Source organism: Palaemon carinicauda, unplaced genomic scaffold (genome assembly GCF_036898095.1).
Source record: "Palaemon carinicauda isolate YSFRI2023 unplaced genomic scaffold, ASM3689809v2 scaffold270, whole genome shotgun sequence".
NCBI lineage: Eukaryota > Metazoa > Arthropoda > Malacostraca > Decapoda > Palaemonidae > Palaemon > Palaemon carinicauda.
Window position 1 is genome coordinate 149,682 of NW_027170352.1, and position 12,819 is coordinate 162,500.

At 40.6% G+C, this 12,819-nt stretch overlaps 2 protein-coding genes across 2 annotated transcripts in view; both read right to left on the minus strand.

Moving 5' to 3' along the window:
- LOC137636321 (golgin-45) overlaps nt 1-8,329 on the minus strand; it is a 124,351-nt gene extending 116,022 nt beyond the window's left edge. Inside the window, exon 1 of the mRNA XM_068368729.1 lies at nt 8,224-8,329. The gene's annotated coding sequence lies outside the window, so the exon portion shown is untranslated. The remainder of the gene's footprint in view (nt 1-8,223) is intronic.
- A 1,078-nt stretch (nt 8,330-9,407) lies between these two features.
- Nucleotides 9,408-12,819, minus strand: part of LOC137636319 (homeobox protein 6-like) — a 7,551-nt gene continuing 4,139 nt past the window's right edge. Inside the window, exons 2-4 of the mRNA XM_068368728.1 lie at nt 11,510-11,657; nt 11,140-11,212; nt 9,408-10,081 (exon numbers count right to left, since the gene is read on the minus strand). Of these exons, the coding sequence (XP_068224829.1) occupies nt 9,567-10,081; nt 11,140-11,212; nt 11,510-11,657 (736 nt within the window). The 3' untranslated portion in view covers nt 9,408-9,566. The remainder of the gene's footprint in view (nt 10,082-11,139; nt 11,213-11,509; nt 11,658-12,819) is intronic.

Below are 12,819 nucleotides of genomic sequence, written 5' to 3' on the forward strand. Positions count from 1 at the left end.
ATCACGCATGGGTAGCCAGATCATCTAGACACACTTTCCAACATTAAAAAAGCAAAAGTTTTACGACACTATTTCGCAATATCTTACGGAAAAATGACTTGGCAAAAAAATTTAAAAAAATTAAAAAGGGACACTCGCGGTAAAATGCCAGACATTCTAATATACGACATCTCAGATAAAAAAAAAGACATGCACGTGTTAGCCCAACCATCAAGGCACACTTTCTAACACATAAACATGAAAAAAAAATGAATAATATACGGCAATTCCTTACTACGTAGTAATTTTTACAAATATTGAAAAAAAAACAGAAATTGGTAACCGCAGTTGAATACCCAATATACCAATAACTACGTCGTATCTGACAAAAACAAAGTCATGCATGGGTAGCCAGATCATCTAGACACACTTTCCAACACTAAACAAGCAAAAGTTTTACGACACTATTTGGCAATATCTTACGGAAAAATGACTTGGCAAAAAAATGAAAAAAAATGAAAAAGGGGCACTCGCGGTAAAATGGTCCTCGTGGTGATGAACGACATTTTAACTAAAAAAAAAAACATGCACATGGTAGCCAAACAATCCACCAAGACTTTCCACAACTGATAACCTATACAAGTTGCACCATTCTACGACAATTTCATAATACGTAATAACTTTGATAATTATGCAAACTACCTCAGAAGGGTAAACTCGGACGCGAACGACCCCGACGCGTCTCAGAAATCGGGGAAGGAGTACAGCTACAGCAATGCACATCTGGACACTACTAGAGCGTGTAGGGGAGACACCTCCTGCAGGTCGATCACCCACAAATTCAGTCACAGGGGTGAGTCACGTGAGAAAAACCTGTTTTTTTTTGACGCTCGGGGTCGCAAACGACCCACCGTACCTATCCAGGGTTAAAGGCCACGGAAGTTGCGACAGCTCTAACTTCGTGTGTCCTTACCTTCAGCAAAGCTTGGTCTTCCTCATTCAGATGGGAATGAGCTTCTCGTATTAACAGTCTGATAAAATAGGATAAAGCATTCTTTGACATAGGCAAAGATGGTTTCTTAACTGAACACCATAAAGCTTCAGACGGGCCTCGTAAAGGTTTTTAAATAGAACTTAAGAGCTCTTACAGGACATAAGACTCTTTCTAGTTCATTTCCAACCATACGATAAGTTTGGAATATCGAACGATATTGGCCAAGGCCGAGAAGGCAGCTCATGTTTGGCTAGAAAACCAAGTTGTAGAACATGTAGCCGTTTCGGATGAGAATCCGATGTTCTTGCTGAAGGCATGAATCTCACTGACTCTTTTAGCTGTGGCTAAGCATACCAGGAAAAGTGTCTTTAAGGTGAGATCTTTCAGGGAGGCTGATTGTAGCGGTTCAAACCTGTCTGACATAAGGAATCTTAGTACCACGTCTAAATTCCAACCAGGTGTAACCAAACGACGCTCCTTCATGGTCTCAAAAGACTTAAGGAGGTCCTGTAGATCTTTATTGTTGGAAAGATCTAAGCCTCTGTGACGGAAGACTGATGCCAACATGCTTCTGTAACCCTTGATAGTGGGAGCTGAAAGAGATCGTTCTTTCCTCAGATATAAGAGGAAGTCAGCTATTTGAGTTACAGAGGTACTGGTCGAGGATACGGATACTGACTTGCACCAGTTTCGGAAGATTTCCCACTTCGATTGGTAGACTCTAAGGGTGGATGTTCTCCTTGCTCTAGCAATCGCTCTGGCTGCCTCCTTCGAAAAGCCTCTAGCTCTCGAGAGTCTTTCGATAGTCTGAAGGCAGTCAGACGAAGAGCGTGGAGGCCTTGGTGTACCTTCTTTACGCGTGGCTGACGTAGAAGGTCCACCCTTAGGGGAAGTGTTCTGGGAACGTCTACTAGCCATCGAAGTACCTCGGTGAACCATTCTCTCGCGGGCCAGAGGGAAGCAACTATCGTCAACCTTGTCCCTTCGTGAGAGGCGAACTTCTGCAGTACCTTGTTGACAATCTTGAACGGAGGGAATGCATATAGATCTAGATGTGACCAATCTAGTAGAAAGGCATCTATATGAACTGCTGCTGGGTCCGGGATTGGTGAGCAAAATATTGGGAGCCTCTTGGTCATCGAGGTTGCGAAGAGATCTATGGTTGGCTGGCCCCAGGTGGCCCAAAGTCTCTTGCATACATCCTTGTGGAGGGTCCATTCTGTTGGAATTATTTGTCCCTTCCGACTGAGACAATCTGCCATGACATTCAAGTTGCCTTGGATGAACCTCGTTACTAGTGATATGTCTAGACCTTTTGACCAGGTGAGGAGGTCCCTTGCGATCTCGTACAATGTCAGAGAGTAGGTCCCTCCTTGCTTGGAGATGAACGCCAAAGCCATGGTGTTGTCCGAGTTCACCTCCACCACTTTGCCTTGAAGGAGAGACCTGAAGCTTTTCCAGGTCAGACGTACTGCCAGTAGCTCCTTGCAGTTGAAATGCATTGTCCTTTGACTCGAGTTCCATAATCCCGAGCATTCCCGACCGTCTAATGTCGCACCCCAGCCTACGTCCGATGCGTCCGAGAAGAGAACGTGGTTGGGAGTCTGAACAGTCAGGGGAAGACCCTCTCTAAGGTTGATATAGTCCTTTCACCAAGTCAGACAAGACTTTATCTTTCCGGAAACCGGGATCGAGACCGCTTCTAGCGTCTTGTCCTTTTTCCAGTGAAAAGCTAGATGGTATAGAAGAGGACGGAGGTGTAGTCTTCCTAGTGACACAAATTGATCCACGGATGACAGTGTCCCTACCAGACTCATCCACAGCCTGACTGGGCAGCGTTCCTTCTTCAGCATCTTCTGGATGGATAGCAGGGCTGGGGGCTGATCGTCTTGTTCAGCAACGTCCTCATCAGAGGGTTCCTCATCCGAAACTGATGAGGAAACGGCAACGGAGTGGGCAACGTCTGACTCGCTGAATCCGGTCGCACTGGTGGATGCGTGACGGAGCCGGACGCAATATCATGGAACTGCTGCACAGTCTGTGAACTGTCAACAACCATGGGTGCGCGAGGAAGTACAGCGTCAACCCGAAACTGTCTAGACTGTCTGGGTTGTGCAGTCAACACCCTACCGGGTTGCTGAGGTTGACGCACTGCATCACAACAAGTCACCTCTGCTGGTTGTTGAACGTCCTGAACGTTAACAACCACCTCCGAGCGTCGCTTAACGTCAACGTGCGACTGGCAACCCACACTGGGTCGCATCGGTGGAGGAACCACCTCAACTGGCAGACGCGAGTAGGTTACCTCAGCGTCAACAGGGCGCACAACCGACCGGTTGGAAGGTTGTTGGCCAGAAGGAGGAACCACCTCAACTGGCAGACGCGAGTAGGTTACCTCAGCGTCAACAGGGCGCACAACCAACCGGTTGGAAGGTTGTTGGCCAGAAGGTTCTTCTCCGCATTTAAGTCCTCTATCAAGGACGCAAGCTTGGACTGCATGTCTTGCAGCAAAGCCCATTTAGGGTCTACGGGAGCAGGTGTGGCAACAGACGGGGTTAGCGACTGAGGCGGAACCATTTACCATCCCTGAAAGCCTTGTTATGTGTGACATAATAGTACAGCAAAACTTCAAAGGCTCGACAAAAGTTGAGAAGTTGACCTGTAAACAACTTGGAGCGTCTCCTGGCTAGGCGCCAGGGCGAGTCTACCAGAATTGAGAAGTCTATCTGGGCAGAGGCATGAACTCCCAAGCCGAGAACTTCTCTCATGTCCTATCAGACTCTCGCTCTATAAGCCAGTTTAAAAGAAGGGAAATCAAAGGCTGTATCCCTAAAACTCCTCCTGGTGCAAAAACCATTCGCCTAGCCAACGTAACGCTCTCTAGGAGAGCGAGAGAGCACTAGCTTAAAAACAACGGCTTCGAAGTAGCTAGGCCTAGTGTAAGTTCTGACGTTGAGGCGAACGAGGAGCAGCAGTTACAAGATCCGGACGAAGATCCTTAAAAAATCATCATGATTTAATTAAAGTCCATAGGAGGCTAAGCAGCTTAAGGCTCCTCTCCAAATGACAGAGTCCTCAAGGGAATATCAGTAGGAGGGAGAACAGCACTTTCTCATCTACAGGAACCTTGTCCGATAAAAGCTAGGTTACCTCAGTGAGTCTCTCACTGGTGCATTAGTAGCAGACCAGAAGGCAACGTCATGTAACTGCTTGACAGTCTGTGAACTGTCAACAACTGAACTGTCAACCACAACAGGTGCGTGAGGACATACAGTGTTCACTCGAGACTGCTTTGACTGTCTATACTGAGCAGTCAAAACAACTCTAGAATGCGGAGGTTGACGCACCGCGTCAAAACAAAACAACTTAGACTGTTGTTGTACCTCGCGAACGTCAACGGAAGGTTCCGTGCGTTACTGAACGTCAACATGCGGCTGGCAGGGTACACTGGAACGCATGGGTGGCGGGACTCTCTCAGCTGGAGTGCGGCAGAAGGTCGCCTCAGCGTCCACAGGACGCACAACCGTGTTGGTTGTAGGCTAGAGGTTGGTGCAGTGTCAACCTTCTCCGCACGAAAGTCCCGCATCAATGACGTTAACTGAGACTGCATGGTCTGCAGCAAAGACCACTTAGGGTCTACAGGAGCAGGTGCGGCAACAGACGGTGTGACTGCCTGATGCGGTACCGCTTTGCCTCTCTTAGGAGGTGAGCAGTCGTCGGAAGACTGCAGCGAGTCCGAACTGACCCAGTGGCTACAACTGGGCCGTTGGACTTGAGCGGAAGGGACCGACTTGCGCTTAATAAGCTGCGAGACCTTGGTCCATGGTTTCTTACGAGAAACCTCTTCCGCAGACGAGAAATAAATGGGCTCTCTCGTCTTTGTGTGGGTGGGGCGATCTTGGGTAGATACGCCCGAAACCACGGAGGGAAACGTCTGGTCGTTGATCAAGGCCTGACGAACCCATTAGTCGTTCGACATTACTTCTCCCCTGGGCTTGGGAGCTTGCAAGAGGTCCCGGACTAGGTGAACGACAGGCACGAACAGACGAACCCTCGGACGCAACACTGTAACACTTTGCGCATATCACTTTATCACTTCGATTTTCTGTTTTGCACTTATTTCACTGAAATCGAAACTTTTACTGATTTCTACCTGAAACACGCAATTCTACCCTCATTAAAAGGTAGTAATTGCGAAATCAGTCGTATAATGCAGCTCATTAATACTAGCAAAAAACAGAAAACATATATAAAGATAAAAAATTCAGTGGCTGGGAAAGAGACTAAACACTAGTTCAAATAAACTACGTTTACAATCTCTCACCGCACATAGCCTGGGGACAAGAATAAAACCCTAGAAACGTTTTACCTTCTTCCCCGTACAGCGACTAGGGACGAGAGTAACACGAGAACAACGTTACCCGCTTGAACGGAACGTTTTCTCTCCTCTCTCTCCCTCCGTCTCTATCTCTCTCTCTCTTTCTCTCTTGATTTCGCACCTAAGAGAAGAGCCCAATTATATATCGTCAAAAAAACATGTTATTTGACTAAAGGAAAAAACTGAAAGGTTTTCCAAATAAAAAGTTCCTTTAATTTAGAATTTAAAACATTAAAGCTAAGAAAGAATGAACAAAACGTCAGAATCGATTTACTCTTACTGCAAAGTGAAACCGTGATACACTCTCTCTCTATCGTAACGATAGAGCGCATGTGAACGTCCTGAACGTCAACAACTGCGTAGTCTAAAAAACTAAACGTTAGTTCATCTTTGAAAACAGTACGAAGACTATCAAAGAAATTCTTTCATAAAACATTAAATTAAAAAAGTTTTAAATTCTTTAAAGGCTAAATACGATATAACGGGCTCAACGTTGATTAACTTCGGTTCCAAGTTAGGACCGCCTACTATCAGGAAAGGTCGCATATAAACAAAACATAAAATTATCTTTATATGTTTATAATAAATGGAAAGTTAATCGAAGAGGCCTAATAAAGGCGGAGAGATATAAAATAAATAGATCTATAACGTGTTAAGCAAAATTACTAAAAACCTAAACACACTTCCGTCTAAGGGAAGGGTCGGCCATTTAAAAGTGAAAGAGAGTCCATACTCTCTTTGTCACCCTAATTAAATCTATCCAAAACGAGTTCAAGTTTTGAGATGAAGATAAAACACCTGCATAGCGAAAGCTCAAAACTAGAATAGTGTACTTCACCAAATAGTTTTGAAAACAAATCCAGTTAGTAACAGCGTATTAGTAGGTCTTGCCGGTAGCCCGACAGAGAGAAAATTGGTTCTGTGTTTACATTGAGTACTGAGTACCTACTCGACAGATGGCGCTGTTGATGTACACCCCCTACCTGCATAGCGATCGCTGGCGTATTTTGAACGTAGAGTTTTCTGTCGAGCAACAGAGTTGCAGCTTATATAATCACCGGCTAAGTTTAATATTGAAAAATGTGGTTTTTCAGTCAATTTAAAGAAATTTGGGGATTTATGTATGATAACGGCCACGCTCTATAATGCCGTTATTTTCAACCTTAACATCAAAATTACGGCAGTCTAAGAGGGTCACTGGGAGGCATTAGCCCTGCTCGTTAGGTGAGTCGTTAAAGACAGGCTTGTAGGTTAGGCTAAGGAGGGAAGTTAACCCTTTTACCCCCAGGCTATTTGGAACTTTCAAACCCTTAACCCCCAGGGGTTATTATTTTTCAAGCACATTTTGCAGTATATTTTTTTAAAATTGCTCTAACAGCCTTAATTTTCATCATAGAGAGGTCAGATTGGTCTCATTCTCTTGGAAAATGCCTGAAGTTTCTCAACAAATGATCAAAAATATGCAAAAAAAAAAATGCAAATAGCATTTTTTTGCAAGGACGTACCGGTACATCCATGGGGGTAAAGGGATGAGTTTTGTGAAACGTACCAGTACTGTACGCCCTTTGGGGGTAAAAGGGTTAAGAGGAGAAGTTTAGTTTAGGTGGAGTTCTATGCACGTGGAAGGTGCTTTTCATCATTATATAAAGGTTCCGAATTTAATAAGAGCCACAACTTGGAAATGATGGATTTCCAACAATTATTTTCACCTGAATCATTCAAAGTATCTGTAGATACATGTAAAACACATTTTATTTTCTTATCTATAGATACTGTACTGTAATTTCATGGAGCCTTTGTATATCAGCGGCCAGTTCCTAACACGTTCATTAAAAATGGTCATCAACTAACCTAAACTTTTTCCCCTAACCTAACCTACAAGACATGTCCTTACCTACTTACCTAACAGGGGGGGTAACGTCCCCCTGCGACCCCCCTCTTACACAGCCGTACTTTAAGTTAGACATAATAATACATACAGGTGGCCGCTATCATACATATACCCCTAATTTCATTAAAGTACCATAAATAATCTATTTTCTTCATTTCTTATTAATAAAAACTGGTAGCACATTAATTTCCCATTTTTTTTTCTTTTTTTTGGCGAAAACCAATTCATAAAAACCCCAAGGCCCTGTACCTCAAATTACTGGAATCCCCGGATGTACTGGAATTCCCTTGAAAATTGCCTTAATCCCCTACAATATCACTGCAAACCCTTAGAAATCGATAAATAATATTTGTTTTTATTAAAATACGTTTTTATGTTTTTAGCATTTATATTTTTTATATATTTACAGGTAGAACCTTGGCTAGGGGTTGTGACTTGGGAAGATTTGTGACCTGGGAAGGGGGTCTGGGGGATTGCCCCCAGCTAGGGGTTGTGACCTAGGAAGATTTGTGACCTGGGAAGGGGGTCCGGTGGCTTGCCCCCGTCTAGGGGTTGTGACCTGGGAAGGGGGTCCGGTGGCTTGCCCCGTCTAGGGGTTGTGACCTGGGAACTACTAGGTTAGGTTAGGTGGGTTTGTTAGGTTCGGTACCCTTTTATATATTGTGTAAAGGGAATATAGAAAATGCTTTAAAATACACATTTTATTTAATTAATTTACTAAAAAATAATGTAAATTAATAAAAACTCATATTATTTATCGATTTCTAAGGGTTTGCATTAATATTGTAAGGGATTTCGGTAATTTTCAAGGGGATTCCAGTATTCACCTGGAGCTTCCAGTAAATCCGGGGAATTCCAGTACTCCGTGGTTTCCCCCAAAGCCCGATACCTTAAAACACATATGCTTAACAGTAAACTAAATATATAATATTTCCGGTAAGATATGGAAACATTATTATCTCCAATGATACAAGGTCTCACCTAAAACGTAGGATCTGCTGAGTATTCCTCAAGAAATAATATCTTTCAAGGTCTTCAGTCGAGTCACTCCGAAACTGGACTTCCCAAGGTTTGTTTACAACGTAAGGAATCAGCTGTTTCTAACGCAGGGTTACCAGCGTATTTCCACTGGATTATCGTACATGAACCTTAAAATTATCGTTTTTTAACCAAAATTATCGTACGCACTTTCAACATGATTATTAAGGAGTGACATATATAACTTATTTCAAGGTATTTTAGTATAATTCTTTAATCAAACACACACACACACACACACACACACACACACACACACACACACACACACACACACATTTGTATATACCTAAGGTATGTATCGTATATCGCCCTGGACCTAAAATAATGTACATGTACGATAATTATCGTACGAATGGCAACCCTGTTCTAACGTCAAATCTGACGTTCTCATTATATATTAAATATTATATTAATCTAATACAGCTACAATATATCAATGAATAAATATTTATTACCCTATTTTGTTATTTATGAAGATAAATTACATATAATAATTAATTATATCGTTCAGGTTCAGGTTCTGGGGTGAGGCATAGCCTTTACAACGGCACCTCCAAAGGAAGGAATCAGCTGTTTCTAACGTCAAATCTGACGTTCTCATTATATATTTAATATTATATTAATCTAATACAGCTCCAATATATCAATGAATAAATATTTATTACCCTTTTTCTTTATTTATCGAGATAAATTACATATAATTATTAATTATATCGTTCAGGTTCAGGTTCTGGGTGAGGCATAGCCTTTATAACGGCACATCCAAAGGAAGGAATCAGCTGTTCTCCAATGTCAAATCTAATCTCATTACATATTAGATATTATATTAATCTATTAATACAGCTCAAATGTATCAATGATAAATATTTATTACCCTATTTCATTATTTATGAAGATAAATTACATATGATAATTAATTATATTAAAAAAGGGAAAAAAATCACTTTGGGTTCATAATTTTAAAAATCTTCCACAGATCAATTTGCGTAATTTATTACAATAAAATCAAAATTACTGTTGACCAAACACCATCTCACTATACTAGAAATTAAAATTTCTTCTTTCGAAAAATGTATTACATAATATAACACAATATACTACGCCTTTACTTTGATACAGAAATAACATAATCAGATGTTGAGTATGTAATACAGAAGACCAAAAACAATTAAAATACATAGTATGCATGTAATAATAATAGAAACAATGAATAGTATAGACATTTTACTCCTTTCTTGAACTATATTTCAACCCGAATTCAGCCCCTTTCGAAAAGAAGGCGCTCACACCAAGAGGTTCCCGTAGACGTAAAACTGATTGGAAAAATATTCATGAGACCAGTTTCTGCAGGTGTCATGAAGAGCAGTGAAGTTATTTCGGATATCTGTATCTTCCTTCCTCACAGTATCCAGCAAGAATGTCATGAAACCTAAGGCTAATTCTTTCTCCCATATAGTCTCATGTAGGCCTATCCCTTGATAGAGACTTCGACGTTGCCTTATAGGTCTAAGGTTTTGGTACATGTTCGCCAGTAGCCTGGGAAATTCATATGATTGATTCAATGTTTCTGTTGATGGAAAAGATCTTCCATTATCATTATTATTATTATCGTTATTGTTATTGTTATTGTTATTGTTGTTATTGTTGTTGTTGTTGTTGTTGTTGTTGACAATGTTGGTGATCACCGTAGCCAGGGCCCCTCCCCCGAGAGTGAGAAAAGAAACGAGGAGAGCAAAAGCATAGACCAAAAAGGTCAGAAAGTTGAATAAACCGAATGCTGAACTACCTGAAACGAAACAAAAAATAGTATATCAGATATAATCTAAATTTAATTTTTGAAAAAACAGAAAATTTCATTACTTGCAGTAGCTAACTAATGCTTTTGGAGAGCGCTTTGAACAATAAACTAATTATTTAGATATGCTGAATAATTATTCAGCTGATACTGAAGCCCATACTGAGTTTCACAGCTGCAGTGCCATCCAGTTTTCCCTGGTTACGGCCCCCAACATACTGAAGCCAGTGAGGAAGTCCTTTGTTCCAAAATTGGATTTTATATAATGGAAAAAATTATGAATTGACTCCATGATCAGATTGAATAGTGTGCCTGAGTGTACCTTCATGCAAGAGAACTCTACCCCCAAGATAGTGAAAGACCATGGTATAGAGGCTATGGCACTGTCCAAGACCAGAGAACAATTGTTTGATTTTGGAGTGTCCTTCTCCTAGAAGAGCTGCTTGCCATAGCTAAAGAGTCTCTTCTATCCTTACCAAGAGAAAGAGGCTACTGAACAATTACATTATTATCATCATTATTAATTGCTAAGCTACAACCCTAATTGGAAAAGCAGGATGCTATAAGCTCAGGGGCTCCAACAGGGAGAATAACCCAGTGAGGAAAGGAAAGAAGGAAAATAAAATATTTTAAGAAGAGTAACAACATAAAAATAAATATCTCAAATATAGACTATAAAAACTTTAACAAAACAAGAGGAAAAGAAATACGGTAGAATAGTGTGCTTGAGTGTACCCTTAAGAGTAAGTCTGCAACTATGTAATATTTTTGTATATTCAAGGGCATTAATTCTCAAAATGGTCGATATATGGATTTTTCAGGTGGCTTGAGGATTTCATCTAAAGAGCAACCCCAAAAAGAGTAGGCCTACGTGTGCCAATTTTTGGAGTTGGTTTCCGGAAATGAAAGGTTCTGAAAAACTTGCTGATATCTGTTCCACTATGTTGCAAACTTTGGATGCTAAATACTTTAGAATATTGTGAAGCCCATAGGTGACAAAATGCAGTGCTGAAAGAAAATAAGGCAATGAACAGTAAAGTAGGAGAATATAAAGGACATACCACATCCACCTCTAGGTGTAAAATGCTGCTCTGATAACGAGGATGAGTCTAAAGGCTCTTCGTCATGTTCTTCCTGGAAATTCAATTCGAGAGTAAATCAATAGAAAAACTATTGGATGTTTAAAAACACAGCAAAGATAGATAGAAACATTAATGATACTTTAAGACAGGGGCTCACTTTAAAACATTCATGTCTGGGTCCATATTGAAATGAAACTAGGCCTATATATTTCAGATACTAGCAATTACATAAAAAAAAGAAAACCAATTACTTTCTCATAAGGATTTCACAAGAGAATGAAGATTAAGGATATCAAACGGAATACTTTGTATATTCATATTATGCTATGTAACAAAAGTTTGACATTACCACATTTTGCGTTGGTGGTAGGCCTACAAGCGATAAGTTCCAGGTTGAGTGCCCTTGGAGGAATTCCTGATTAAGGATGTGCAGTCCTACAGAAGTTGCCTGAAGAACATCCACCAAGTCTCCTTCATTGGACTTTGCATGGGAATGTCTGAAAAAAAGTAAGAACTACAAATTCACGAGACACTTCTTTCAAGAGAGTTATGGGGTCCTTTGACTGGCCAGACAATACTACGTTGGATCCTTCTCTCTGGTTACGGTTCTTTCCCTTTGCCTACACATACATCAAATAGTCTGGCCTATTCTTTACAGACTCTCCTCTGTCCTCATACACCTGACAACACTAAGATTACCAAACAATTCTTCTTCACTTAAGGGGTTAGGCCTACTGTAATGTAATTGTTCAGTGGCCACTTTCCTCTTGGTAAGGGTAGAAGGGACTCCTTAGCTATGGTAAGCAGCTCTTATAGGAGAAGAACACTCCAAAATCTAAACATTGTTCTCTAGTCTCAGGTTGTGCCATAGCCTCTGTACCATGGTCTTCCACTGTCTTGGGTTACAGTTCTCTTGCTTGCGGGTACACTCGAGTACACAATTCTATCATATTTCTCTTCCTCTTGTTTTGTTAAAGTTTTAATAGTTTATATAGGAAATATTTATTTTAATCATGTTACTGTTCTTAGAATATTTTATTTTTCCTACTTCCCTTTCTTCACTGGGCTATTTTCCCTGTTGGAGCCCCTGTGCTTATAGCAACCTGCTTTTCCAACTAGGGTTGTAGTTTAGAAAGTTTATTATTATTATTATTATTATTATTATTATTATTATTATTATTATTATTATTATTATTATTATTATTATTATTATTATTATTATTATTGTTGTTGTTGTTGATGATGATTTCTCATAGCGGATGTCCGTATTATCTTAAGCTTCATTATTTGTGTTATAGAAGGAAGCTTTTAATATTACAGCCATACTCATAAATAGCTCCTAATACTAGCCTAGTCTTATTAAAAATAAAAAATAACTATCATATTTCAACATCTTCCACCACTCTGCCCTGTTTTATTATTGGCAGATCTGTATAAACTTATCTGAGAGCTTCTCATGATATTTTTAGTAGTTAGGCACATTGCCGTGGTAAAACTGCTGGCTAGTTATATACTCAGTGCAAGAGAAAGGCTACATGCCGAACTTAATAACCTTCCTTAAGCTAACTTAACCTAGTGAACCACATCCTAACATAACTGGGGAACTTAGTTCCTCTAGACCTAACCTGACGCAGAGCACTGCAAGTTACACAATCCTTA